Source organism: Carettochelys insculpta, chromosome 4, assembly GCF_033958435.1.
Source record: "Carettochelys insculpta isolate YL-2023 chromosome 4, ASM3395843v1, whole genome shotgun sequence".
Taxonomy (NCBI): Eukaryota; Metazoa; Chordata; order Testudines; family Carettochelyidae; genus Carettochelys; species Carettochelys insculpta.
Window position 1 is genome coordinate 13928946 of NC_134140.1, and position 25624 is coordinate 13954569.

Below are 25624 nucleotides of genomic sequence, written 5' to 3' on the forward strand. Positions count from 1 at the left end.
ACACTAAGACTTACTCTACACTAGGCAAGTAAGTCAATTGCAGATACACAATTCTAGCTATGGCATTTACATAGCTAGAATCAGCTTATCAGCAATCAACTTATCTGGCCGTCCTCGACTCCTGATCGCTGAAAGCTTGATTTTGTGCATCCCTAAAGAAAGCACAGAATCGATCTCTGAATGGGTTCAGTCTTCTGCATAATGTAGGCATGGCCTAAGTTACAATGGAAGGAGACTCCCAGGTTGTCTCCATCTCACAGACTCTCTTTCAGTGTTTCCCAGGACGCAGAATATTTTCTTCTGACCTCTTTTAGAGATCAACAGAAGTGCAATATGCATTGGTCCTTGTGTTGTAAATATGTCATTCCAAAGAAAACCTTACTTATCAAAAACAACAAGAGTCCTGTGCACCTACCTTATAGACTAACAGATCATTTGGAACGTAAGCTTTCATGGGCAAAGACCCACTTTGTCAGAAGCATGGGCCGGGGGGCGGTTCAGAGGGGTATTTAAAGAGGGAGTCTCAGTCAAGGGGAGGGCCAGAGCTGACAAGGTCTATTCAGTCAGGGTGAATGTGTCCCATTGTCAGTAGTAAATGTGGAGCCACATCCCCCCTGACTAAACTAACTTGATTTCTCCTCTCTTGATGTTCTCCACATTAACTGCTGATAAGGGGCCACATCCACCCTGACTGGATAGATCTTGTCAACTCTGGCCCTGCCCTTGACTGAGACTCCCTCTTTAAATTCCCCTCTGAACCCCACCCCGCAACTCATGCATCTGATGAAGCAGGTCTTTGCCCATGAAAGCTTATGCTCTGAAATATCTGTTAGTCTATAAGGTGCCACAAGACTTCTTGCTGTTTTTGAAGATACAGACTAACTCGGCTACCTTGCTGATATTTGTTACCTTATCAAGTGATCACAGCGAGACTGCAGTGTTCAAGGCCCAGCCTGTTCTGACAATGGCTCACTGTGTGACCTTGGACAAGTCACTTATCACAAACATTTGAAACCTGTCTGACTAGATTTAGGCACCTAAAGTGATCTACTTTTCAGAGCTGCTTAGTAACATGAAACCAAGGGAGGTGCAGGCGCCTAACATTAGCCATCCAAGTTTTAAACTTTTGGCTGAAGGACTATGATCAGAAAAGAGACAGGGAATCCTGTCACCCTGAGGAATCTGCAGCTTCATGCCTTGAGATCATGACTAATAAGTAAATTTGTTAATTTTTAAGGAGCTACAGGATTGCTTGTAATTTGTGAATAGGGTGAGTGAGGGATGCTAATCAGGGAGCCCCCTATTCTGGCCTGCTGTGAAATGCAGAGGAAAGGGGCAGAGCCTGGGACCCAGAGGCACAAAAGGATTTCAGTGCCAGACTCCCACAGTTCTGGTCCAAAGGCATTTTCTGAGCTCAGGCACTCTCCTTCTCTCCCCTGTGCAAGCTGCTCTATTTTATATTGAATATGCAATGGGTCAGAGAGAGAGAGAGAGAAACCATTGTGTGACCAAGTCTATAGCCAAATCAGGAAGAGGAGGATTTGGAATAGGGTTCTGCCCCATATCCCATAATCTCTGGCCTATTGGATACGGTGGGACACACACAAATTCCTAGATGCTGTAGTTTGGGTTAGGCATGTTTGGCACCTGCCTACCAGACTTGGCCCTACAGGCGAGACAACACCTGGATTGCAAATCCCACAGGAATTAGCACTGAGAAAGGTCTCCAAGAGCTTGCCAGAAGTTGGGTGTGTTCAGGATGGAGGTGGCTTCTTGCTCAGCCACTGGGGTTAAGTGGCAGACGAGGGATGGCTTTATGAACGTCAATGCACCTAAATGTTGGGTTTATTATTTCTACCATTATGTATCTAGAAACTGTACCTGTGGACCAGGACTTCATTGCACTAGGTGCTGTTCACACAAGATGAGTTTCTTTATGAATCTAGCCTAATATTACTTGTGCAAGACAAGTCAGTAACACGTGATAGGTTAGAACTCAAGAGTCTCTGGCTCCAAGGTTAGTCATTAACTGCTCAGGGCTTCCTTGGGCACAGAAAAATAAATCAGAAAACCACACCGTGTCCATATAATTAACAGCAAAAGACAAGTGCTGCTAAAGAGAAAAAGAGTGCTAAGGTGTCGAACAGAGGGGAGCCCAAAGCCCACTCAGGAAGAGAGGCCTCATAAGAGGATGCTTCTTTGCCTGTTACAGATAAAGGTGAAAGTAGTAGAGAGCTAATAAGGCAGTGGCACATTTGAGGTTCTCAAGACCTCCTCTGTGCTGCAGTTTGCAAAGGAAAGGGAGCAGCTAGCTCATAAACCACAGTTTTATTACATTTGACACCGGAAAAGGCAAAGAATCATGTTCTTAGCAATTGAGTTTGTTCAAAGCACCAAGCTTGTGACCTGAGACATTTGGAAATAATTTACCAAAAATCTTCAATTACTTTTGAATTGCTGAATTCCTGATGGGTGATTTTAGTGACCTACAATAACAATAATTAGGAATGGTGAAATAAGGACAATCGTGTCTCATGTTGCAGGGCATAAAATGATCCCTCTCAGGGGTCAGGAAGGGATGTTACATCATGTTCAACATTAGACAGAGGAGGGGAAATCTCCTTAAGGCTTTAGGTTGGGGCACTGTCGGTGACGGGATGCAGCCAGAATGAACAAACCAAATGGTCTGATTTTATCAATGCTGATGCAAACTACAGAGGTGCTGGCATAATTTTTCTAGGGTGTGTGCTGAGAACTATTGAAACAACACATAAACTCTATATAGAATAGAGACCACCATGGCAAGAAACCACTTCAAGCTGAGGGTGCTACAGCAACCCGCAGAGCCCTAATTCCAGCTCCTTTGACTGAGTAGTTCATAATACTGACACTGATATTTGGTAATATGGACCGTCAAAACTATAATTACCACAGGGTAAAACTGAAGTCAGTTAGTGGCATATCCAAGATGACACCTGCCTGCTGATACTCGGAGGGACAGTGTGAGGGCTGCTGGCTTCAGCAGTATTACTGAGCATGCTCAGGCCAGGTGAGCATGCTGAGTACAAGCCAAGCAGCATATCTAGGGTGGTGGGAAGAAACATGACCCTGGACATCCTCCCACCATGCATTGCCTCTGCAGTATATCTATAAAGCTTGACAAAGTGAAGCCTCGTGTTTCCTGCATATTGATCCCAGAGGCAGATGGTCATTAGAGGTTGATGGGCAACCACATCGCTGTCAGACATCAATGTCAACAGTATGTGTGCTGGACTACAGGGGGTAACACCACCTACCTACTCCTGCTGGAAGACAGTTGTTCATCCATCTAGCCACATACTAACATGGCTCTCATCACCATGATACCTGAGTGCCATTGCTGAGAATATGGTGCTTGGCTTCTTCAGGGGCATGTGAAATGAGTTTTCAGAGCTATTTTATGCTTTGGCCTCCCCAGAATCTCTGCAGGAAGGAGGCTTCAGGCAGAAAGCATAGAGCAGGGAGGTTAGGATTAATTCAGTAGGTCTCCAACTTATTTGATCAGTCTTATGACTTTGGTAAGTCTCCAACTTATTTGACCTTTCCTTGTGTCTGTATTAATTTACATGTACCCCTGGGCCCCTGGCCAGCACCCAGCTCTGAATGTTCAGATCCATCACGAATAAATTAAGGGCACTCTTTCTATAAACAATACCAATGTGTTGGGTTGTCCCACCTGAACTAGAGAGATTTTCATGAGCTCACTGCTGCGGCAAACATAAAGGAACAGCGCCCCCTCATGCCTCTTGTCACTGCATGGTGTTTGTGCTAGTTACAAACCCAGGCATCTTAACGGGGAAGTGAATAAAGATGAAAGGGGTTGCTATTGTCTTCCTTACAAACATGGATCACAAAGTTCTCCATTGAATAAAAGCATGAAGATAAAAACCATCTGTAGAGCCCTAAGAGCTTGTATAGTTCTGCTGACACTAGCAGAGATGCATTGACATCTGTTTAGATCATAAGTCCTTTGATGCATAGACCTTGTCTTCCTATGGCCTGGTAGACTACCTAGCCCAGAGACCGTCTCTACTGCATTATCCTGTTTTATGCAGGTTCCTGCACCATGGCCATTATCATGGCACGTGAGCACCTGAAACAGCTTCCTGCTCTTTGATATTCATAGTGATCTCAAGCAGGACATTTCATTCCCCTTCTCCCCGCCCCCCCACCCCCAGCTTTCATTCCTATGTAACTGATTTGTCAGCTTTTATTTCAATTTTTTTTGGGGGGGGGTGGTTCTCTGAGTTATAAAATGGTCTGTGCTGTACTGCAAATGACCTATCTCCAGATCTGAAGAAGTGGGTCTGTCCCATGAAAGCTCATCACCTAATAAATTATTTTGTTAGTCTTTAAGGTGCTACATGACTGCTGGTTTGTGTTACCTGAAACATAGGCTCAGGAATGAGAGGTGCCTGAGGGTGCTGCAGCCCCCCCTTGTTTTACTTGGGGTCCTGGCTGCTGGCCCTGCAACATGGGTTTTTCACCTACCCCTAGCTGTGGCTCCAGCATCTCCCCCATCTAGGAACCATACACTATTCACACCAGTGCCGCTGACCTGAAATATTAAAGTAATCCTAAGATATGACACTATTTGAACCTAGTTTTTGACCTGACTTTTGCCTCCCTTTTGTGGCTTGTATAAAATACTCCAAAAACCTGAAGAAATGGATTTACCTTCACTTCCATCTATACCAGAAGTACCCAAATTAGGTGGTGCCCACAGGAGGGTATTAGAAGGGACCTGAAAAGCTTTGGGGGTGGGAAAAACCTTACTGCACACATTCAGAGCTGGGTGCTAGGCAGGGGCCCAGTGTACATGTAAACTAATACAGACATGAGGAGGGGTCAAATAACTTGAAGACTTATCAGACTGATCAAATAAGTTGGAGACCTACTGACCCACATGAGGCTGAACTACTGCAGTGACACTGGAACCATGCAAAGTAGTCACATGAGTCTTATAATTGTGTTTCATTATTTTATTAGGCACTTTAAAAATGTGTGCCTTAAAATTTTACATTGTGAAGTTACAATAGTAATAGTCCTCTAGCACCCACTCAAGAATGCTGCACTGAGTTTTGAGATTCAGAGACATTGTATTTGCTTGATGGAAATTATAAATATTTCTTTTTAACCAGAAATGCATAATTGCAGTGTTATTTTATCAACATAGCACATTTCTTCTTAATGCGACAAATGTCTAGTTATATTTGTGAAGACTTCAGCAGCAATGCTCACCATGGCAAAGATGTTTACTCAGCAAGGTATTATGGAAAATGATCTGTGTTTTCACTTTATGTTCCTGAAAAAGACACACATTAACAAACACACACCTACACTTAACAGCCTTTCATGCTAATGAAGTTAACCCAGCGTCTCTTGAGGTTTCTTTTTCTTTTTCTCATAACCATGTCAGCAAAGTAGCAACTACAAAAACAGTTGCATCAAAGGTCCAAAGTGCCATGTTTCCAACATGAATGGGAAAAGTGACCCTTTGATCAGAAAGTCTAAGGCAAAACCACCATACATGGGACTCTGCTCCAAGATCCATCAGTGGTCAAAGACACGATAAGGAGAAACAGCCAAGAGAAGGATCAAGAAATGACACAACACAAATCAATGTCCTCCTGTCTTGTGGAGCTGCTTGCTGTGCTGCAACAACCTTGTGGCGTTTTACTGTCTGCAGTAGCCCCAGTGTAGAGAGCAAAGGCCTTGTACTAAACAGAATGTGTGTCTGCTCTGCAGGGTGGAAGTCACAGTAGTTAAGAGAATTAAACCACAAGCTCTGAAAAAATACCACAAGGGTTGTGGGCTGCTCTGGGTGGGTTTCAAACAGTACAGACCCTCAGCAATGCACAAAGTTGCTTTTGCAAAGAATTTGCAAGCATGGCAACAGCTGACTGAAGGCATGGGTGGAACTAACCTACATCCCAACTGTGTGCTTATTTGCTAGAACATACTGTATGATTGTATATCTGATTGTGTGCTGTATTCTGCTTAGTACATAAACAAAGCAGTGTGTTTTATAATCCTCATTATAACATTTCTCTAAGGCTTGGACTTAGTTTATACTAGCTTGGTGCATGGAAAATTCACATCCTTGAATGATGCAGTTATACTGACCTAATTCCTGGTCTCAAGGACATAGCTACCGACTCTGGAGGAGTTAGATTTCCTGTGCTGATTGGCGAAACCCTTCCACTGGCAAAGGAACTTCTTCACTGAAGCAGCCTTCAGTGTAGATAAGCCTTCAATGTAACACAACGAACTTTCTGTCAGTAAATAGGAGATATGGGATCTAAACACTGAGATCTACACCATGGGCTCTTAAAGTTCCCATATTGTTAAACAGGAGGATGGGTCCAACTAGATACCTGTTAGATGGAAGGATAGTTTAAGAGTAAATCCCAGTACAGAAAGAAATTGAGTCAGCCAACTAAAGAACACAATGCTATTCCAACCAAGATTCACATTGCTGAGTGGCAAAGCCATCGGAAATCTGAAGAAGTGGGTCTTCCCCTGAAAGTTCGTTACCTAATACATTAATTTGTTAGTCTTCAAGGTACTACAGGACTTCTTTTGAGTGGCAAAGGAAAAGTACCTTAGCTGGCAAGAAGACAGGTACATGATAGACCATTTCTGATTACAGAGTGACAGTGTTTGATGTTAACTATGGAAAGATGATTGAAACAAGTATTTAAAAATGATTAAAGCTGAACTTAGGAATTTTTTCTTCTCCTCTGGGTTCACTGAATCTCGGAGGCTGAGAAACTTTCCTACGCTACTTTCTGACATCACATCCTCTGCAGAAAAGCACTGAGTCCTATCACGTCAAACCAATGCATTTTTTTCTGTTCTGCTGCATCTCTCCTGAGACCCGTCGGCACGAGGAGCTAATGGCCAGATTCGTTACTTCACTGTTTTTTCTCAGTGCGATCTTATGTGAGTACGCAATCACTATTAAGTGTAATTTGCTTTTAAAGGGTAACTAATAATGGGATTAGAGTGGGGAGGCTCCAGAGTTCTCTGGATGGAGGAGTCAAAATAAATGGATAAAGGGGGTCAAAACAAAGGTTGAAAAGCAAACAATGTGGGTTATTTACTTTGTTTCTGTGAGTGAATGGAGAGAATGTCTCACAGCTTGAGCTCAGTCATGCAGGTACAGCCAGTGGAGTTTCTCCAGATTTACCCCTGCGTGACTGAGAGCAGAGTCTGGCCCAAGCATATTTTTGGGTTCCAGCTAAACCAAAATTAATGTGCCCTCACTTGAAAAAAAAACAGGTACATGTTGGTGTATCCTGAGCTTTCACCCAAATGGCTTCTGCACAGCAGACAATCTACTGAACTAGGTCTGAAGAAGTGGGTCTGTCCCACGAAAGCTCACCTAATAAATTATTTTGTTAGTCTTTAAAGTGCTACTTGACTGCTTTTTTGTTTTGATAGTATATAGACTAGCACGGCTCCCTCTCTGACACTACTGAAGTAGGGCAGCTGTCTGTAAGAGCTAGGGCCACCACAGAGCACGCCGTAGACATGCTGCCTGTTAGTCTGCCTGAGAGCGCGCTGATCCCTTGCTTTGTCCATGGTCCGGGATCATTGATGTCTGCATGGCACTAATCAGCCTGGATGGAGCTTTGAGTGAGGTCTGGGACCCCCCTGGAGGAGAACACGGCTTGTGACAGTGCTGAGGATGCTCCCTATGGATGGGTGTGACTGTGCTGACAGCTGTGTCTGGTGGATTTCTCTCCTTCAGGTTGCTGCAGGTCCCAGAGGAGCAAAATCAGCGTGAGGCACCTCAGCAGCAGCAGCAGCTCCCCAACCTTGGGCACCCGGGTGGAACTGGAGTGTGTGATCTCAGACTCCAGCCTGGCTGACAGCGGCGTGTCCTGGATACGCCAGCACAAGGACTCTGGCCCCCAGTTCATCTTGTTCATTACCACCCTCAACAAGGTGACACAGGCAGAGAACGGAAACCGACCTGCACGTTTTGAAGCAAGAAAAGAATCCAGAAGTTACATACTGATCGTGAAGACTTTCCAGAAGCAGGACGAGGGCAGCTATTACTGCGTCATCAATCGCAACCAGATGCTGCACTTCAGCTCTGGGGTCTCACTGTACCTGCCAGGTCAGCACCAACCTCACCCCATTTCAGCCTTCCCCTATCCCAGCAAGGCATCCCCCCCCCACCCACCCAACACCCCACATCACCAACACCCCCTTCTACCCAACAAACCCAGTATGGACCCCCCCCAGTTACCCAACATACCCCACCACTTCCACTCCAGCTACCCAATATGTCCCATCCCTATCACCCCCTGCTAACCAATACACCCCATCACTGCTATCCCCTACTACCCAATAATCACATCATGGACACCCCTTTTACCCTACAGACTACCCTGATACCCAAAACTCCTGATCACTGTTACCCCTATTACCCAACAAATCCCATCCCTGATACCTCCTGCTACTAACACGCCCCATCTATGATGTTCCCTCCTATCCAACAACCCCCGCTGCTCAACAAATCCCAACATTGACAGACGATTGTACCCCATTTCTCCATCTCATCCACACCCCTTTCACCCAAAAAACTCCATAACTGATCCCCTTCTGTGTAAGAATCTCCAAAACTTACACCCCCTGCAACCCAACAAACCCCATTATTGATACTCCCCCTACCCAAAATACCTCATCAGTGACAACATCTTCTACTCAACACACTGTCACTGACACCCCTTCTACCCAACCAACCCCATCACTAACATCCCCCTTCTACTCAACTAACCCCATCATTTTCACCCCTGCTACCCAACACACCCCATCATGGTCATTCCCTTCTACCAAATAAACCCCATCACCAACATCTCTTTTACTCCACAAACCTGCCTGCCAAACTCTACCCAACAAACCCCAACACCGACACCCTTTCTGCTCCATGAACCCCACTGTTGTCACCCTTTTTATCTATCAAACCCTGTCAATGACTCTTTCTATGCAACAAACCCCCATCACTGACACACTTTGTACCCAACAAATCCCATCACTGCCTTCCCTTCAACCCAACTAACCCCACCATCAATGCTCCCTTCTCCCCAATAAAACATGTAACTGACACCCCCTTTATCCAAGAAACCCCATCAGTGACACCCCTTCTACTCAACCACACTCAAGCCAACCTCTACCCAGCCAACCTGTGAAGGATAAGCCAATCATTTTTAAAAAATCAAGCCCAAAAGCTTACCCTAGCTGAGTTTTGACCCCCAAAAGGGATGTGCCAGAGACTCCATGAAGTCCACCCAGGGCTTTGTTAGTGCTACTGTTCATCTGTAGGCTGGGAAGCCCTCAGTTGCTATGATGATGGGCAGCCAGTAAGATAAAACTGGAGAGTGAGATGGATGGAGGAGTTTGCTGTTCTTTGGAGACTGTTCCCAGACTGGGATTGTTCCAGGAGGTCCTTGTAGGTAGCCTGGGCTGGGAAAGGAATTGTTACCCAGGTGGGCTAAGGACACGTGAGAAGCAACTGCCAGTCGGGGGAGTACGGGCCAGAGAGAGAAGAGGAGACGTGACAGCAATTGTCTTCACTACCTGTTGTTTCCATTGCTGTTTACAGCACCTACTACCACCACAGTCCCCTCTACACAGGCAGCCTCCACTCAGCCCAGCAGCACCACCCAAAGCAAGGAAGCCAAGGACTGCCAACACCACATAATCTCAGGTATGAGCTAGTGCACACAGCTATTGGGGAGACAGAGCCCAGAGGTGGTGGAAGGGAGCTATTTCACACGCTCTGGCTTCTTACTCGGCACAGGTTCCCAGGCTCACAATAGTTTTCCTGGGCCGCAGCCATCTCTGTGCCTCTGCAGCACTGTGTGGCCCAGCTCCTGAACCTAGGACCTCCCACTGGCAGATAAACATAAGGGCAAAAGGGGCCATTACCCCCCAGGATCCCAGGTGTGAGGCGCCCGGAGCTCTATAACTCTATTTTGTTTAAACAACTCGCTTTAATGGAACAAAAGAACCATGTCATGTCATTGTTATTGTTATTTTAAAATTAATTGAAATATAATTTTACTATGCATCAGGAGTAACAATAAGCATGAATAGATTTTAAAGCATAATGACATTACATTAATATATTGGAGGGGCCCCTTGAGACTGTGTTGTCCCACTGCTTCACCTGTTCTTAATCCACCCCGGGACCGCCAACCCCCAGCACCATGGAGCGATGCCAGGAGTGGGAGATCACTGGGGCCACAGTAGGCACCCACTTGGTGGAGGATATGGGAACAGCACAAACCGGGGGGAGCCGGGACTGGACACAGGCTTCTTTGAGAATTTGAAAGTGGAAGGATGCTTGGGTGAAAGTGATCATGAAATCATAGAGTTCACAGTTCTAAGGAAGGGTAGAAGGGAAAACAGGACAATAGAGATAAAGGATTTCAGGAAGGCAGATTTTGGTAAACTCAGAGAGCCGGTAGGTCAGGTCCCATGGGAAGCTAAACTGAGGGGAAAAAACGGCTGAGGAGAGTTGGCAATTTTTCAAAGGGACATTATTAAGGGCCCAAAAGCAAGCTATCCCGCTGCGTAGGAAAGATAGAAAACATGGCAAAAGACTGCCTTGGCTTAACCAGGAGATCTTGCACGATCTCAAACTAAAAAAGGAATCGTATAAGAAATGGAAACTAGGACATATTACAAGGGATGAATATAGGCAAACAACACGAGCATGCAGGAGCAAGATTAGAAAAGCTAAGGCACAAAATGAGCTCAAGCTAGCTACAAGCATAAAGGGAAACAAGAAGGCTTTTTACAAATACATTGGTAACAAGAGGAAGACCAAGGAGAGGGTAGGGCCATTGGTCAGTGACGAGGGAGAAACAGTAACAGGGAATTTGGAAATGGCAGTGATGTTTAATGATTTCTTTGTTTCGGTCTTCACTGAGAAATCTGAAGGAATGCCTGACATAGAGAATGCTAGTGAAAAAGGGGTAGGTTTAGAAGTTGAAATAAGAAAAGAACAAATTAAAATTTACTTAGAAAAATTAGATGTCTGCAAATCACCAGGGCCTGATGAAATGCATCCTAGAATCCTCAAGGAGCTGATAGAAGAGGTATCTGAGCCTTCAGCAATCATTTTTGGAAAATCATGGGAGACAGGAGAGATTCCAGAAGACTGAAAAAGGACAAATATAGTACCCATTTATAAAAAGGGGAACAAGAATAACCCAGGAAACTACAGGCCAGTCAGCTTAACTTCTGTGCCAGGAAAGACAATGGAGCAGGTAATTAAAGAAATCATCTGCAAGCAATTGGAAGGTGGTAAGGTGATAGGGAACAGCCAGCATGGTTTTGTTGAAAACAGATCATGTCAAACCAATCTAATAGCTTTCTTTGATAGAATAACGAGCCTTGTGGATAAGGGAGAAGCAGTGGATGTGATATACCTAGTCTTCAGTAAAGCATTTGACACGGTCTCACATAATATACTTATCAATAAACTACTCAGTACAACTTAGATGGGGCTACTATAAGGTGGGTGAACAACTGGCTGGATAACCGTACCCAGAGAGTAGTTATTAATGGTTTTCAATCCTGCTGGAAAAGTATAACTAGTGGGTTTCCACAGGGGTCTGTTTTAGGGCCGGTTCTGTTCCATATCTTCATTAACGATTTAGATATTGACATAGAAAGTACACTTATTAAGTTTGCAGATGATACCAAGCTGGGAGGGGTTGCAACTTCTTTGGAGGACAGGGTCATAATTCAAAAGGATCTGGATAAACTGGAGAAATGGGCTGAGGTAAACAGGATGAAGTTTAATAAGGACAAATGTAAAGTGCTCCACTTAGGAAGGAACAATCAGTGTCACACCTACAGAATGGGAAAGGACTGCCTAGCAATGAGTACAGCAGAAAGGGATCTAGGGGTTATAGTGGACCACAAGCTAAATATGAGTCAACAGTGTGATGCTGTTGCAAAAAAAGCAAACATGATTCTAGGATGCATTAACAGGTGTGTTGTGAACAAGACACGAGAAGTCATTCTCCCGCTCTACTCTGCACTGGTTAGGCCTCAGCTGGAGTATTGTGTCCAGTTCTGGGCACCGCAGTTCAGAAGGATGTGGAGAAATTGGAGAGGGTCCAGAGAAGAGCAACGAGAATGATCAAAGGTCTAGAGAACATGACCTATGAAGAAAGGCTGAAAGAATTGGGCTTGTTCAGTTTGGAAAAGAGAAGATTGAGGGGGGGACATGATAGCAGTTTTCAGGTATCTAAAAGGGTGTCATAAGGCAGAGGGAGGGAACTTGTTCTTCCTTGCCTCTGAGGATAGAACAAGAGCCAATGGACTTAAATTGCAGCAGGGGAGGTTCAGGTTGGACATTAGGAAAAAGTTCCTAACTGTCAGGGTGATCAAACACTGGAACGAATTGCCAAGGGAGGCGGTAGAATCTCCATCACTGGAGATATTTAAGAAGAGATCAGATAGATGGCTTTCAGGGATGGTCTAGAAAGTGCTTGGTCCTGCCATGAGGGCAGGGGGCTGGACTCGATGGCCTCTCGAGGTCTCGTCCAGTCCTACTCTTCTATGATTCTATGACCTGCTTTTGTTTCTGCAGGGAAAGCCCCAAAGAAGGCATCGACAAATTTCACCTGTGACCTCTACATCTGGGTTCCCTTAGCCGGTGCCTGCCTCCTCCTGTTCATTGCTCTGTTGGCCACCATCATTGTCTGTCAAAGTAAGTGCCTGACCCTCAGGCCGGCTGCAACAGATGTTCCTCAGCACCAGGGCCAGAAAGCAGCTTTTCAGCAAATCAGGGTCATGCGGGCTGGGGAGTTTGAGGCCATGGAGTTGAGTGTGGCTAGTCAGCTTGAGCAATAAAAATATTTTCATAATAATGTGCTAGTTCTCTATAGCAGTAGCCACTGTAGTGCCTGTTCCTAAAGCTTCAGAACTGTTTGGATACCAGGCCTAAAGGAGAACCAAACTACGAATGTGAAGGAAATGCCATGAATATGAAAGAAAGTGGAAAATTAAGGTTGATTTTAGTAATTTCCTGATCTATCAATTCCTCCTGCTATGCAAGGGTTCTTTGATATAGCACTGGGTGGTGTAAAGACCAACCAGACAGAGAGGAGACAAGAGAATATAGATAAATGTATTAAAACAAGCTTTACCTGCACTAAACTTCTGTACTAAGATCATAGAATCATAGGCTATGACTACACTAGAGGATTTTGTTGACAAAATTGGCATTTTGCCGACAAAACCCGTGGAGTGTCCAGATTCCCAAGTAGTTCTGCTGATCATCAGTCTATAGAACATGGCCCTTTTGTCGACAGCCGTATGCCGCTCCTCACAAGGCAGAATGCTTCTTTCAACAAAGGTCTGTCAATGAAAAACCAGTCTGTACATTCCTGGGTATGGGGCTCTGTCGACAGAGGCTTCCGGTGACCTGGAAGCCCTGTCTGCTGTGCTTCCAGTTGGCCGTTTTGTCAAGACAAAAACTTCTCTCGACAAATCACTGTACTCTAGACATAGGCATAGAATCCTAGGGCTGGAAGAGACCTTAGGAGGTCATTGGGTCCAGCTGCCTGCCCAGAGCAGCTATGACTGCATCCATGCTGGTAACCTCACTTTTTTAGCAACTGAAAGGATTAAATCGGTGCAAAAGCTGGGAATGTGAACTGGTGAAATTAAATCAATTTAAAATCTATATACACTGGAACAAATCATTACTGTAGACTTGCTTATGTCAGTTTAAGCCTCGTTCAAATATATTTAGCTTACTTCAGTAAGATCTGATACGCAGAAGTTACACTGATTTAAAGCTGAATCAATTTTTACAGCAGTTGTGTGGATGCTGTTAAATTACTACTGACTAAAGCTGACTCAGGCATCATCCACTGTACAACCAATTTACTACTCACGGGAGCTGTGCCAATTTAAAACAAGTCCATTTATTCATGAAGTCATAGATCCCATGAGAAGGACCACTGCAATCAACCAATCTGACCCACAGTAGAGACAGGTCATAGAACTTCCCCCCAAAATAACTTCTAGCGCAACTCGTTTTCACCTATCTGTCACAATAATTTGCAACTGAGATTTAAAAATTGTCAGTGACGGTGAATCCACCATTGTTCCAATTGTTAATTACCTGCACCATTAAGAACATATGTCTTATTTCCAAACAGATGGTTTACCTCCGTGTCCAGCTGTGGGATCACATTATACCTCTCCCTGCTATAGCCAATAATCAAATATTTATGCCCCTTATGGATTGTAATCGAGTCACCTCTTAACTATTTCATCACTTAGAACTGATGAAAATAAATAGATACCATTCCTGCATGTAAACCAGCCCTATGAAGTACTAACTGCTAATGCCCAGGGTACCAAAGGAATGGGTATTTCATTTAAAAGCCAGAGCTACAGTGCAGTTATAATCTCACAAGGAAGTATCAAAATAATATTGAAATACCCTTCCATGGAAATCATTACTCTTCTAGAACAAGGGTATGCAAAGTGGTGGGCAGAACCCCGGGGGGTGGGGACTAAAATTTCACAAGGAGGGGTGTAGCATGATCAGCTGCTGGGTCTCTGGCTCATCCAGCTCATTAAAAATGTTGAAATATGTTACTGTTTTTATAGCTGCATATTCATATTTATATATCGATTAATAACGTTTTTACATTCTACATTCTTATTTGCTTACACATGCAGAAAAGTTTTTTTCAGCTGAACATAACCAAAATTTCCATCAGTTTGGATTACGTTACACAGACTGGGGGCCCCTGCTAATGGCAGGGATGAAAAGTGGGGTCCAACGTAAAAAGTTTGCTCACCCCTGTTCTTAAAAAAATCCGGTGCCTGTATTAGAAGATTTGTGGGATATGAGTTAACCATCACATCCATTGAAGTTAAAGGGAGTAAAAGCCCAACTACATCTCACTGCAGGGCCTCAGCGACTTTAATGTTCCCATATGACTAGTGCATCTCAACCCACCATTTCGGGGACAGCCATCAGATCAGACATTTTGAAATGCTGCAGCACTGTGCAGCTCAGCTGTCAATGATTTTTTACTCTTTATGCCAATCTGAAGCATCAGTAAAAATTCATTTGAAGCAATTATTTCTACCACTGTGGAACAGCATGGAGATTCCCTAGCAGAGAGCAGCCAGGGCCATGAAAATTATTTCACCCCAAAACATGGCCGGCTTCTTCTGTGCTCATATAAGACATTCTCCCCTGTCCAACATGTTTTGTCAAATCCAGCTCAGATGCAACATTTGCGGAGATATGCCAGGGATGACTTTGGCAAAATGGGCCAGATCTGACATTGGTATAAATCCGGGTAGCTGCACTGAAGTAAGCGGAGCAAGGCTAATTTACACCAGCTGAGGGTCTGGCTCAATATGTCTTACTACCCCTGAGTACATTGTCAAAAAAATGGATTTCATGAAGAGGACACAGCCACAGGGGTGGCTTTTCTCAAAAAACTCTGCAATTTTTTAGCATCAGATCTCAGTTTCCTTGACGTAAATTTGGCAGTGTTCTGCTGGCAATCCATGCCACTTGCCTACTGTAGAAATAGTCACTGCACATACATTTTTACTGGCTTTCCAAACTGGCACAGACAGCTAACAGTAATGTACAAACAATGCTCCAGTTCTGAATTTTTGCCCTGGCTACAAACATTAGCCTCTGAGGATAGGACAAGGAGCAAGGGGCCTGAACTGCAGCAAGGGAGGTTTAGGTTGGACATTAGGAAACATTTCCTGTCAGGTGCTTAAACACTGGAATAAATTCCCTAGAGAAGTTGCGGAATCTCCATCATTGGCAATATTTAAGAGCAGGTTGGTGGTTAGATGTCTATCAGGGATTGTCTGGAGGCTCTGATTGGTGCTTGGATCTTCTATGAGCACAGGGGACTGGTTTTGATGACCTCTTGAGGCGTCTTTCAGTTTTAGTGTTCTATGATTCTATGAAACCAAAGGTTCAACCATGCAGCCATATATGAGTGGCTCTTATTCCTGAGAGCAATTTCATTGACTTCAATAGCAATATGTCTTTGAATAAGGACTATTTGCTTTGCTTAAGGGTTGCCCCGCATCCCCCAGAAAAAAAAATCTGAAAGAGACAGTGGCTGAACCAATCCTACAGCAAATATAAACTCAACTACAGATGATGATTTTGGGGTGGAGGAGGAGGAATGCCAGCAATGCCAGATGCCACAGTGTTTTCGTTACTGAATGATGACTTGCTAATTCTATTAACTTAATCATCTTTTCTTTTTATTTAAGAATCCAGAAGACGAAGATGCAAATGTAAAAGGTTGGTAAACTTCCAATTCGGGGCATTTCCAGTTTAGCCCACTGGCTTCCTGAGCAACATGTTACGACGTAAACTCATACCACCAGCCAAAAAGTTCTGTGCATTCTCTGCCCTGCCATCCCCACACTCACACACTATTAATTCTGAAGGTTTGTACGTGCCATTCAGTCAGGGAAATCAGCCTTAAGGTTCTCACTTGAACCCCTTCCCCTTTATTGTTATTATTTACAGTAGCACAGCATCACATAGGTGGTAAGCGCTGTACAGATCCACATGAAGACTGTCCATGTCTCAAAGAGTTTGCAGGGTGCGTATGAATTATGGGAGGCCCCGGCATTAGAGAATCATCCTATGGACCCATCAGATATTACATGCCGCCAGTAGTGCAGCTGATGTGTCGTTTGTGCACAAAATTAAATCTTGGGGAAAGTATGTATGTTTTTCCCTATTCTATTCAAAACCAGCTGAATGGAACATCCCCTTCCTGCCCCAGAAATTCATCTGAGGGCTGACCAAAGCTTGGAAAATTTCAGGCCAGAAGGAATATTTTGGAGAAGCAAAGCAAGCGGCCCTGTAGCACCTTACAAACTAACAATTTTATTTATTAGATAATGAGCTTTCGTGGGTAAGACCCACTTCTTCAGATAAGTGATAAGGGTGAGCAGCATCAGGTGCAAGATACTCAGCATTTGGCCACTGCGAGACTTGGCATGCACAGCAAGTGCAGGCTTGTTACTTGCTACCCTCTTTCCATCATAATGTGAAGCATGATGGTGAGTACTCATTTGTAGCGCCAAGAGCCCAGTCATGAACCAGGGCCCCAATGTGCTCAGTACCACACAAACACAGCACATAAAGCCCCTGGGAGCATGCAACCCAAGTATCAGACGGGAGACGGTTGATGGATGCACATGAATGGGCACTATAAGAAACGACTGAGACAAAACTTCTCAGCATGAAGGGCAATAGTCTCAGAGTACCAGCAACCCAAGTGGTGTTAAGTTTTTCATAGGCATCACAGCACACTAGAGTTTTCAGGACAGATTTGAGGGAGGGTAATGTATTAATCACACAGATGTTCATAGGCAGCTTCGCCCATGTATGAGGCCGCATGGGAGAGAGCACAATGACGTTTGTTTGAAATTTTAAGAAGTGTGACACAGAGGCTGATTTCACAGCCCATCAGAGGCAGCAGTTGACCTCTTGATGCTAAAGGAGAGATGATCGATGAGGTGAGGGTAGCTCATGATGGGCCTTGGAAGCAATGACAAAGAGCTTTTCTAGATCTGAAAAGATTCATTTTTTAGCAGTAAATGTCAGTAAACACTGATTTCACTGCACACACCTAAGCCAGCAAAAACATATTTCCATAGATACTTGACATTTTCAAATTGCCAAAATAAGAAAAATGCTGTTTAAGAATGTATAAAAGACAACATCCACTTATTTTTCTTTTGAAAGGAGCTTATTATAAATAAATAGTAAAAACAGGCTTGACTGGTTGATTTCACACTGTTTGCTTTGTATATTTGGACCTGTGATGTTGACTTTAATTGTTTATAAAGCTCCCACTTTTTGAGCCTCAACATCTAACATTAAGAAATAATTGTCTGGCCCCATAATTTCTTGTGCCTGTGAAAATTTAAATGCATAAAAATAGAAAAACAATGCCATGAACTGAACTGCATCGCTATGAACATATAAACTGATACCATCTAAACATTGATTAAAATATACATTGGTATTATCAGTTGAAATTACTAAAAACAAAAAAAAAAAATTCAAATTCTTCCAAGCCTACTTATGTTTGATACAAAGTGTCTCTACAAAGCAAACATTTCAGTCTGTGGTTCTTCAACACCGACATATTTTCTTAAGATCAGAAGTGTCACATGGACTACACACAAACTTTTCACCTCCCAGTCCAGAAGCCACATGTACCTTGTAGAAACCAAAGATCTTAGCAACATGAAAAATAGCAGAACAGTGTAGTGAATAAATTCACTTCAGTGCACGAAGTATTAACAGTTTTGTTACTTCCCTCCTTTTTTCTCGTCCTCTGCACAGGACTTTCCAGTAGATTTCATTGGCCTTCAGTCCGTGGCCCTAAACAATCCAGGTCACTTTGCTCTAGTTTTTTCCGTGAGTGTTTGTTACTCCTCCAGATCTGGTGCCGCAGATTTGATCGTGGTTGAACTTCCCCGCAGAAAAAGCTACATGCTAATTCATGCCGGTCTTTTTCACGTTTCATAATATTTAATGTTAAGCTGCTGACTACACAAGTCATGTGATTTTGCTAAAGTCTCAGTTCTCATTTTAGTAAAGACTTTTCTGGCACTCATGCTTTGAAAGAAATATCTGAAAACATAATTTGAGTGTCTCCTAAAGGCTCAGAGGCAAAAACAAAATGTGTATTTTTTTAATCTCAGTTTTAAAGCCATTGTCATGATTCTTGGGGCCTTAGCTCTTGATTTATGATATTTGGGTTTGTCAATACCATATTAAAAAGAATAATATGAAGCAGCTGCATGAGACTCAGACTGGGAACTCCTTTGTTGATCAAAAAGCTGTTGTAAGTCCTGAAAAAGGTCTGGAGCAGGCTACAGCTCAAAGGTGTCACAAGCTGAGGCTTCACCACTGTGACCCAGAAGAGCTTCATGATCTACATGGCCCCATTGTACACCATGAAGCTCTTCCAGGTCACAGTGCTGAAGGCTCTCCCACAGCTTGAGAACTACATGTTTAGATGCAGGCCAGATGAGCTGACCACTGCTGATGGATCCTGCTTTTATGACACTCTCATTTTCTTCTACATTTCACATCCAAGCAGAACATAAAGGTTGCCTTTTCCTTTCTCTTTAGGCCTCTGAATGGAAACAATGGAAAACCCAGCGTGCCAAACAGATATGTGTAATGTGACTGACCCTTTTACATCTGGATCTCCAAACAGCAGCTGCCACCATATGAACAGCCATACGTCCACAGCCATTCGTCATTCTCATCCTCACTTTATTTTCCAATTGTTCTTGTATTTTCTAGTCTCTTAAGTTTTAAAAGGCAAACTGCTCAGAAAGAGCACCAAGGTACTGCAGGACACCAGCCACTTCCTACATCCATTTTATTGCCTGGACTTCAAAATGTAGCTCCCTCCAAAATTTTCTTGACAAAGTCTTTCAAGCCGGTTTCCAAGTCATAAAACACCAAAATATGCCAAATGATGTAATTCATAACCCTGGCAAAGTCCCGACACTAAAAAGTCTGAGAGTCAACTCCTGATATTTGTATTATCCTTATTGAAGCAAATATCCATTGACAGCTAAGAGACCTCAACGTTTGGTCTGCTGGGAATTTTGCCTAATAAAACCAAGTAAAGACAGCCAGATTAGGCATGCCATGGCAAAATGTGTGATCTCGCAGCCACTGAACACAGTGCTAAAGCTTTCATTCACTTCAGTGATTCATGACAGGGACCTCGAGAGGACAGTTTGATTTGTGATGCTGTTTACAAAAGGGGAAGGATATTAAAGATATTAATCTTATGAACATCCCAAGCTAGCTGGTATCAAGAGGGGTATTAGCACAGGCCCCAGGCTCTGCTAAGGGGCAGATGATTTTTATTTTTAAATGGGTCAAAAAGCCAGATAAGTTTGAATAGCTGCAGTGTTTAGTATCAGCCACTGGCTAAAATCAATGAAATTGTAAAACGTCATGACATCATGCAGGACAGAAAGGGCAAATGCTAAATAAGGGGTGTTATTTATTTTATGGTCCCTAAGACTAAAGATAGAAAGCTCCATCATTCTGACACTGAGTTCAGTGTGAGTTTTAATTGATCAAGGTATGCAGGATTCATCCTGTTTTTAGGCATCCATAAGCAAGAAGGAAAAGAGTAAAGCATGGGGCTGGACTAGATGACCTCCTGAGGTCCCTTCCAGCCCCGTGATTCTGTAAATCTCACCCCTTCTCCCTTCTGCAAACCAGTGTTTTAAGCATAAAATGAAAGCTCTTATTTTTTCCAACTTCTTTCGTGCTATAATTGCCATAAAGCCTTTTGATATTTCTTTTCCCAACAATCTGTTTAAATACTGTGGAACAATTTAACTGTACTTCTAAATATTCTCATTGAAGTACATCTTCTTTTTCTTTTCTTAGCCTCAAAAAAGCTAGAGAGCTAAATAGAAACATAGATGACCTTTTTGCTGAGGGATTTGCATAAGGGAAGGAAGTATTGTTGTGATTAAAGATACCGAGCTGAGCATCTGGAAATGTGGATTCAAATCCTGGATTTCCCACAGGCTGTAAACTTAATTGCTCTGTGTCTCAGTTCTCCATCTGTAAAATGGGAATTTCTTGACTTTGCCGCAGTTCTTAACCCCTAAATACTTTGGAGGTGCTCACATACTTTGGTGATGAAGGCTTGTCAGTCCATAGTATAAGATGCTGACTGGCAAGAGAGATTTCATGTTTATACACAAATCAACCAAGCAAAATGTTCCCATGTGTACTGGCACTACCACAGTAACGCAATCCAAATCCATATCCAACATCCCTAGTGTATCTTTTCTTACAAGTGATGGTCTGGGAATAAGTGTGGCCCCACTCCAGTAACCTTGTGCCTGTCTGTCTCAGCACTTGTGAGTCGTCCCATTCACCTGCCCAAGAAATTCTTTTGTGACAGAGTCTCTTGAGATGCCACATAATAATCGATGAATACTGAGATACAATAATGTTGTGAACACTGCATGTGATTTGATCAGCAAGGGGAAGTTACAGTACAGCTCGGTGGGTATGGGGAATTTCCTGTATGAATGTATTGCTCTAACTGACTAGTGGGAGAAGCAAGCAGGAAAGCAACAAGAGGGCTGGAGACAAGCTACCCTCCCAACAAACACGGGCAACAGGGACAGAAAGTGAATGAGGGGCAAGTATAAAGCAAAGGAACTTCCCCTGGCCCCAAGCCAAAGTGACATCGCATTTCTGCCAGCGCAAAGAACTAGCTAAGTCTCCACAGGAGAAGAAGGAGGTCAATTGTTCATTCACTGTGACAAACCTACAGAGGCTCTGTGGAGAAGTCTGCCAGATTTTCCCCAGACCCAGGAAACAATATGCCTGAGGGAAAGACAGGCAAGCATGTAGCGTGTTGTTTGTTTTCAGATTTGTTTGCTCTGCTCGCTTTTGTACTAAATAAATAATACTTGGCATGACGAAAGCTGCTTGGTCACTAGTTACCGCTGTCATGGCTGCAGGGGTGGATGCAACTGCAGCCACTGAAGATAAATCACACCTGCCGAGGTAACCATGATGGATCACAAGGGACTACGGTGTGGGAGAATCACGTGATTCCATCCCAAGTGAGGTGATGGTGTGAGATGCAAGACCAGCTGGGGTACACTTGAAGAGCCCAGAAGAAATCAGAGGAGTAGACAGCTTAGTAATGTTGACATCTGTGTTCCTCAATACGTAACTAATCTGTGGAACTCATCGCTACAGCATATTATGGAAGCCAGGAGCATAACAAGATTCAAAAAAGAACTAGACATTTATATATAAACATTTTTATTTTGCAGTAGCACCTAGTGGTTCCATTGTGCTAAATGTTCTACCTACACATCATAAGGGGTAATCCCTGTCCCATATTTATAAAGTACAGATACAAACTAAGGATAGGGAGGAAAATATAGGTTTGTAGATGGAAAATGACCTGTCCAAGATCACAGAATAGGTTGGGACAGAGGTGGAGTAACAACGAGGTCTCCTTATGCCTAGTCCATTGCCACAATAGTGGTTTATTGAGTGTATCCACAGTTACAGTAGCCAGTTTTTTAAAAACATTTGTTTCAAAGAGAGGACATAAGTGCGGCCATACTGGGTCAGACCAAAGGTTCATCTAGCTCAGTCTCCTGCCTTCTGACAGTGGCCAGTGCCAGGTGCCCTGGACGGAATGAACAGAACAGGTCATCATCAAGTGATCCTTCCCCTGTTGCCCATTCCCAGTGTCTGACCTACAGAGACTAAGGGCACCATCCCTGCCCATCCTGGTTAATAGCTATTGATGGATCCAACCTCCATGAAGTTATCTAGTCATTTTATGAAGCATTGACACTCATTTTGCAAGGCATAAATCAGTTTCTAGTTTACTAGAGGTTCAGGAGAACCTTCACCTTCGGAGAAGATTATTCCAAGAATGCATTTTTTTTTTTTTTACATTTTCCTCTAACGCACCTGGCCACAGCCAAAGACAGGAAGGAACCCTAGACTGGTCAAGTGTGGCACTCCCTTGGTTTCTAACAGAAGGTGCACTCTGGGTTGATACTTTCCCTTAAGGAATAATGGGGGACTCAGAAATAGTCTGCAGCTAAAACTATATAGCTGGGCTCTGTAAAACATGCATTACTGACTTCAGACAGAGAGCTGAGCGGCTGTAAAAAGAACCACAGGCAATCTCACGACATGGAATTTTTAAAAAAAGTTTTGCCCTTTTCTTCCCCTCCCTCACTCCCCCCCCATCAAAACAAAGATTGGTGTGGGTAGCTGTACTCAGTAGTAGCATTTGTCATTTTAAATACAATACAGTAACTGAAAGCAAGATCAGAGAACACCTCCTGCCAGCTGTGACATCCTCTGAGAGCTGTGTACTCATGGAGACATTTTGATGACATTATGTCAATTGCATGAGTAAAAGCCATGCTGGTTTTCAGAACTTTCAGAGAAGTTGCTGGGCTAGTATCTGTTTACTCCTCTTGCATATTCAGAAGGTTTCCATGCCTGTCTCTAAAAACTACAGGCAATCTGGATAGTCCGGTGACTAGGAAGCCGAGGGTGGGGAAAGCCTACTATCAGCCTTGCCAATGAGTTGTTTTCAAACCACAACTTCTCTGTGCCTCAGTTCCCACTGCTGTAAAGCCCCAGCCTTGTCAATGTCTCCTGGGTTTTGGGTGGAAACAGCTGTGTAAATGTGAAGTATTACACCTGCAGTGTGTTCTTGGGAGTGGTATGGGGGGTGGCTAGGCCATAAACTGACCAGTTGTCCACATTGCAAGCAAGTGAACACTAGAGAGGGCCCTCATTTGGCAAAATCTCTAGAGTCCAGGACACGTGACCAGATGAAGCCTTAGCCACATCAACCCAGTCAAGGAAGGAGAATCAACCCAGTTCTCATGTCCACACCTGCTCTCCAAACCTCTGCTTCAGGGATGGCAACCGGGAATAGTGGATGAGCTGCCTGAGTGCCCCTCCTTCAGCTAGGTGGGCTGCAGCAGCTTCAAGCCCACTGGGGTTTCATCAGAGGCCCTGCGGCCCGCTGTGTGACCCTCTTCCCCACACCTCTCCTGCACCAGGGCACTGAAGCCCTACACATCTGCTCCTTCCCTCCCTCTCAGCATTTTCAGCACTGTGAATAACCTAATTTGCACTCGGTTCCTGCTTCTCCCCCTCCCTCCCAGAGCTAGAACACCACGAATCAGCTGTTTGCAGCATTCTAGCTCCAGGGGGGAGGGGAAGGAGCGGGGACAGAGCGTGAACTAGGTCATTCGCGGTGTTCTGAAAGTGCAGAGAGGGAGGAGAGATGTAGGAAAGGCAGGGCTCTGGTGTCCCAGTGAGCAAAAGGCATGCAGGGAATGGGGCACTCAGGGGTCTGTGGGCCACAGGTTGCTCATTACTGCTGTACTCACAACTCTGATGAGTGATCCATGACTTGTACAGGAAAGGTGCAGCAGGAGTATGGCAAATTGTGTTAATCACAGATTTTACCATCATAAAGAGAGACATTATATTATGCACAGCTAATGTCTTGTAAATGAATGATCTGAAGGACAGCTCTGTGGAGCTAGAAAGCTTCTCTCTTTCACCAAGAAAAGTTGGTCCAGTAAATGATACTACATGTTACCAAGGTTGGCTTTCGCACATCCTTTAAAATAGCATTTCCTGTTCAGAACATTACATACCACAGCGAAGTGAGATGTATGAACAATGTAAGACAGAACATAACCACAAAACCCACCCAAACTATTCTTTTTTAAACTAAGTCCTTGTAAGCAACCATGTATTTTCAAATCAAATGGACCAATTCTTTCACAATTCATGCATTAAATATTTATAGTTTTATGGTTATAATCTATGAGATTCATTATCATACTCTGACATTACTGTGCAACACTTGTTGCTACATATCAGTTAAAGATACGTTACAGTATCTTATAGAACAGACTGACCATAAAGGCAAATACAATCCTGAGCCATGAGAACATTTTGCTGTTATTTCTCAGAACAGCATATCTTCAGAATGAATCCCCTATTGCTTTCCCTGGGAAGTTCTGTTTACAAATGGGTAGCACCAAATGCTCCCTTTAGTTTAAGGATCAAAAAGACTGAGTGAAAATAAAAATGCACAGGTCTGTTCTAAAGCACAAACAAGCTAGAAAAAGAACAATAGCCTCACCTCGGACCTGGCTACAGGGTTTCACCTGGGAATGTTCGTTATCCCTCTACAAGAGGGAAGAGTGCAGCTCTCAGGTGAATTCCTGTCTCAAAGTAGAGTCAGCAACTAACTCACTGGAAATGCTCACGTGTATGTTATAGCCAGTTCTGATAAAAACAGCCTGCAGGCCACTCACACAATATTTAAAGGGGGCTGTCCTTAGGTGGAAATAACAACGCTGATCCAGAACATACTGAAGGCCATAGGAACCTTTCCATGGACTTGAAAGGGGCAGAGAATTAGGTTTATCAGGCAGTGCATATTGAAAGTGCTGGGAATGTGAGGAAAACAGAAGGAAAATACAGATAATTTAATACTAAAGCCCTAATCCAGCAACTGGATCCATGCAGCTGGATCACATGTTCATGTTAATCATGTTGTTAAATGCATCATTAGAAAGCACCCAGGTAATATGAACAAGTACCATATAAGAATCTATAAAGAAGAGAATAGTATGTGGAAGCCTGTTGACTTCCTCTATTAATCTGCGGCCAGGAACAGGCCACATATGTATATACTAGTAATTTCTGTTTGAATTGGTTATTATTTTTGAAGACTCTTGGAGATCAGGAGAGATCCTGGATGACTGGAAAAAGGCAAACGTAGTGCCCATCTTTAAAAAAGGACACAAGGACAATCCAGGGAACTATAGACTGGTCAGTTTTACCTCAATCCCTTGGAAAATAATGGAGGGAATCCTCAAGGAATCCATTTTGGAGCACTTGGAAGAGGGGAAAGTGATCAAAAGTAGCCAACATGGATTTACC

General features: G+C 43.6%; 1 protein-coding gene across 1 annotated transcript; it reads left to right on the forward strand.

Annotated features, from left to right (window-relative positions):
- Nucleotides 1-6881: 6881 nt before the first annotated feature.
- On the forward strand, nt 6882-19295 carry CD8A (CD8 subunit alpha). The gene is made up of 6 exons (XM_074992091.1): nt 6882-6984; nt 7796-8167; nt 9656-9760; nt 12662-12781; nt 16351-16381; nt 19244-19295. The coding sequence occupies exons 1-6, from the start codon at nt 6882-6884 to the stop codon at nt 19293-19295; spliced, it is 783 nt and encodes a 260-aa protein (XP_074848192.1).
- Nucleotides 19296-25624: the final 6329 nt, after the last annotated feature.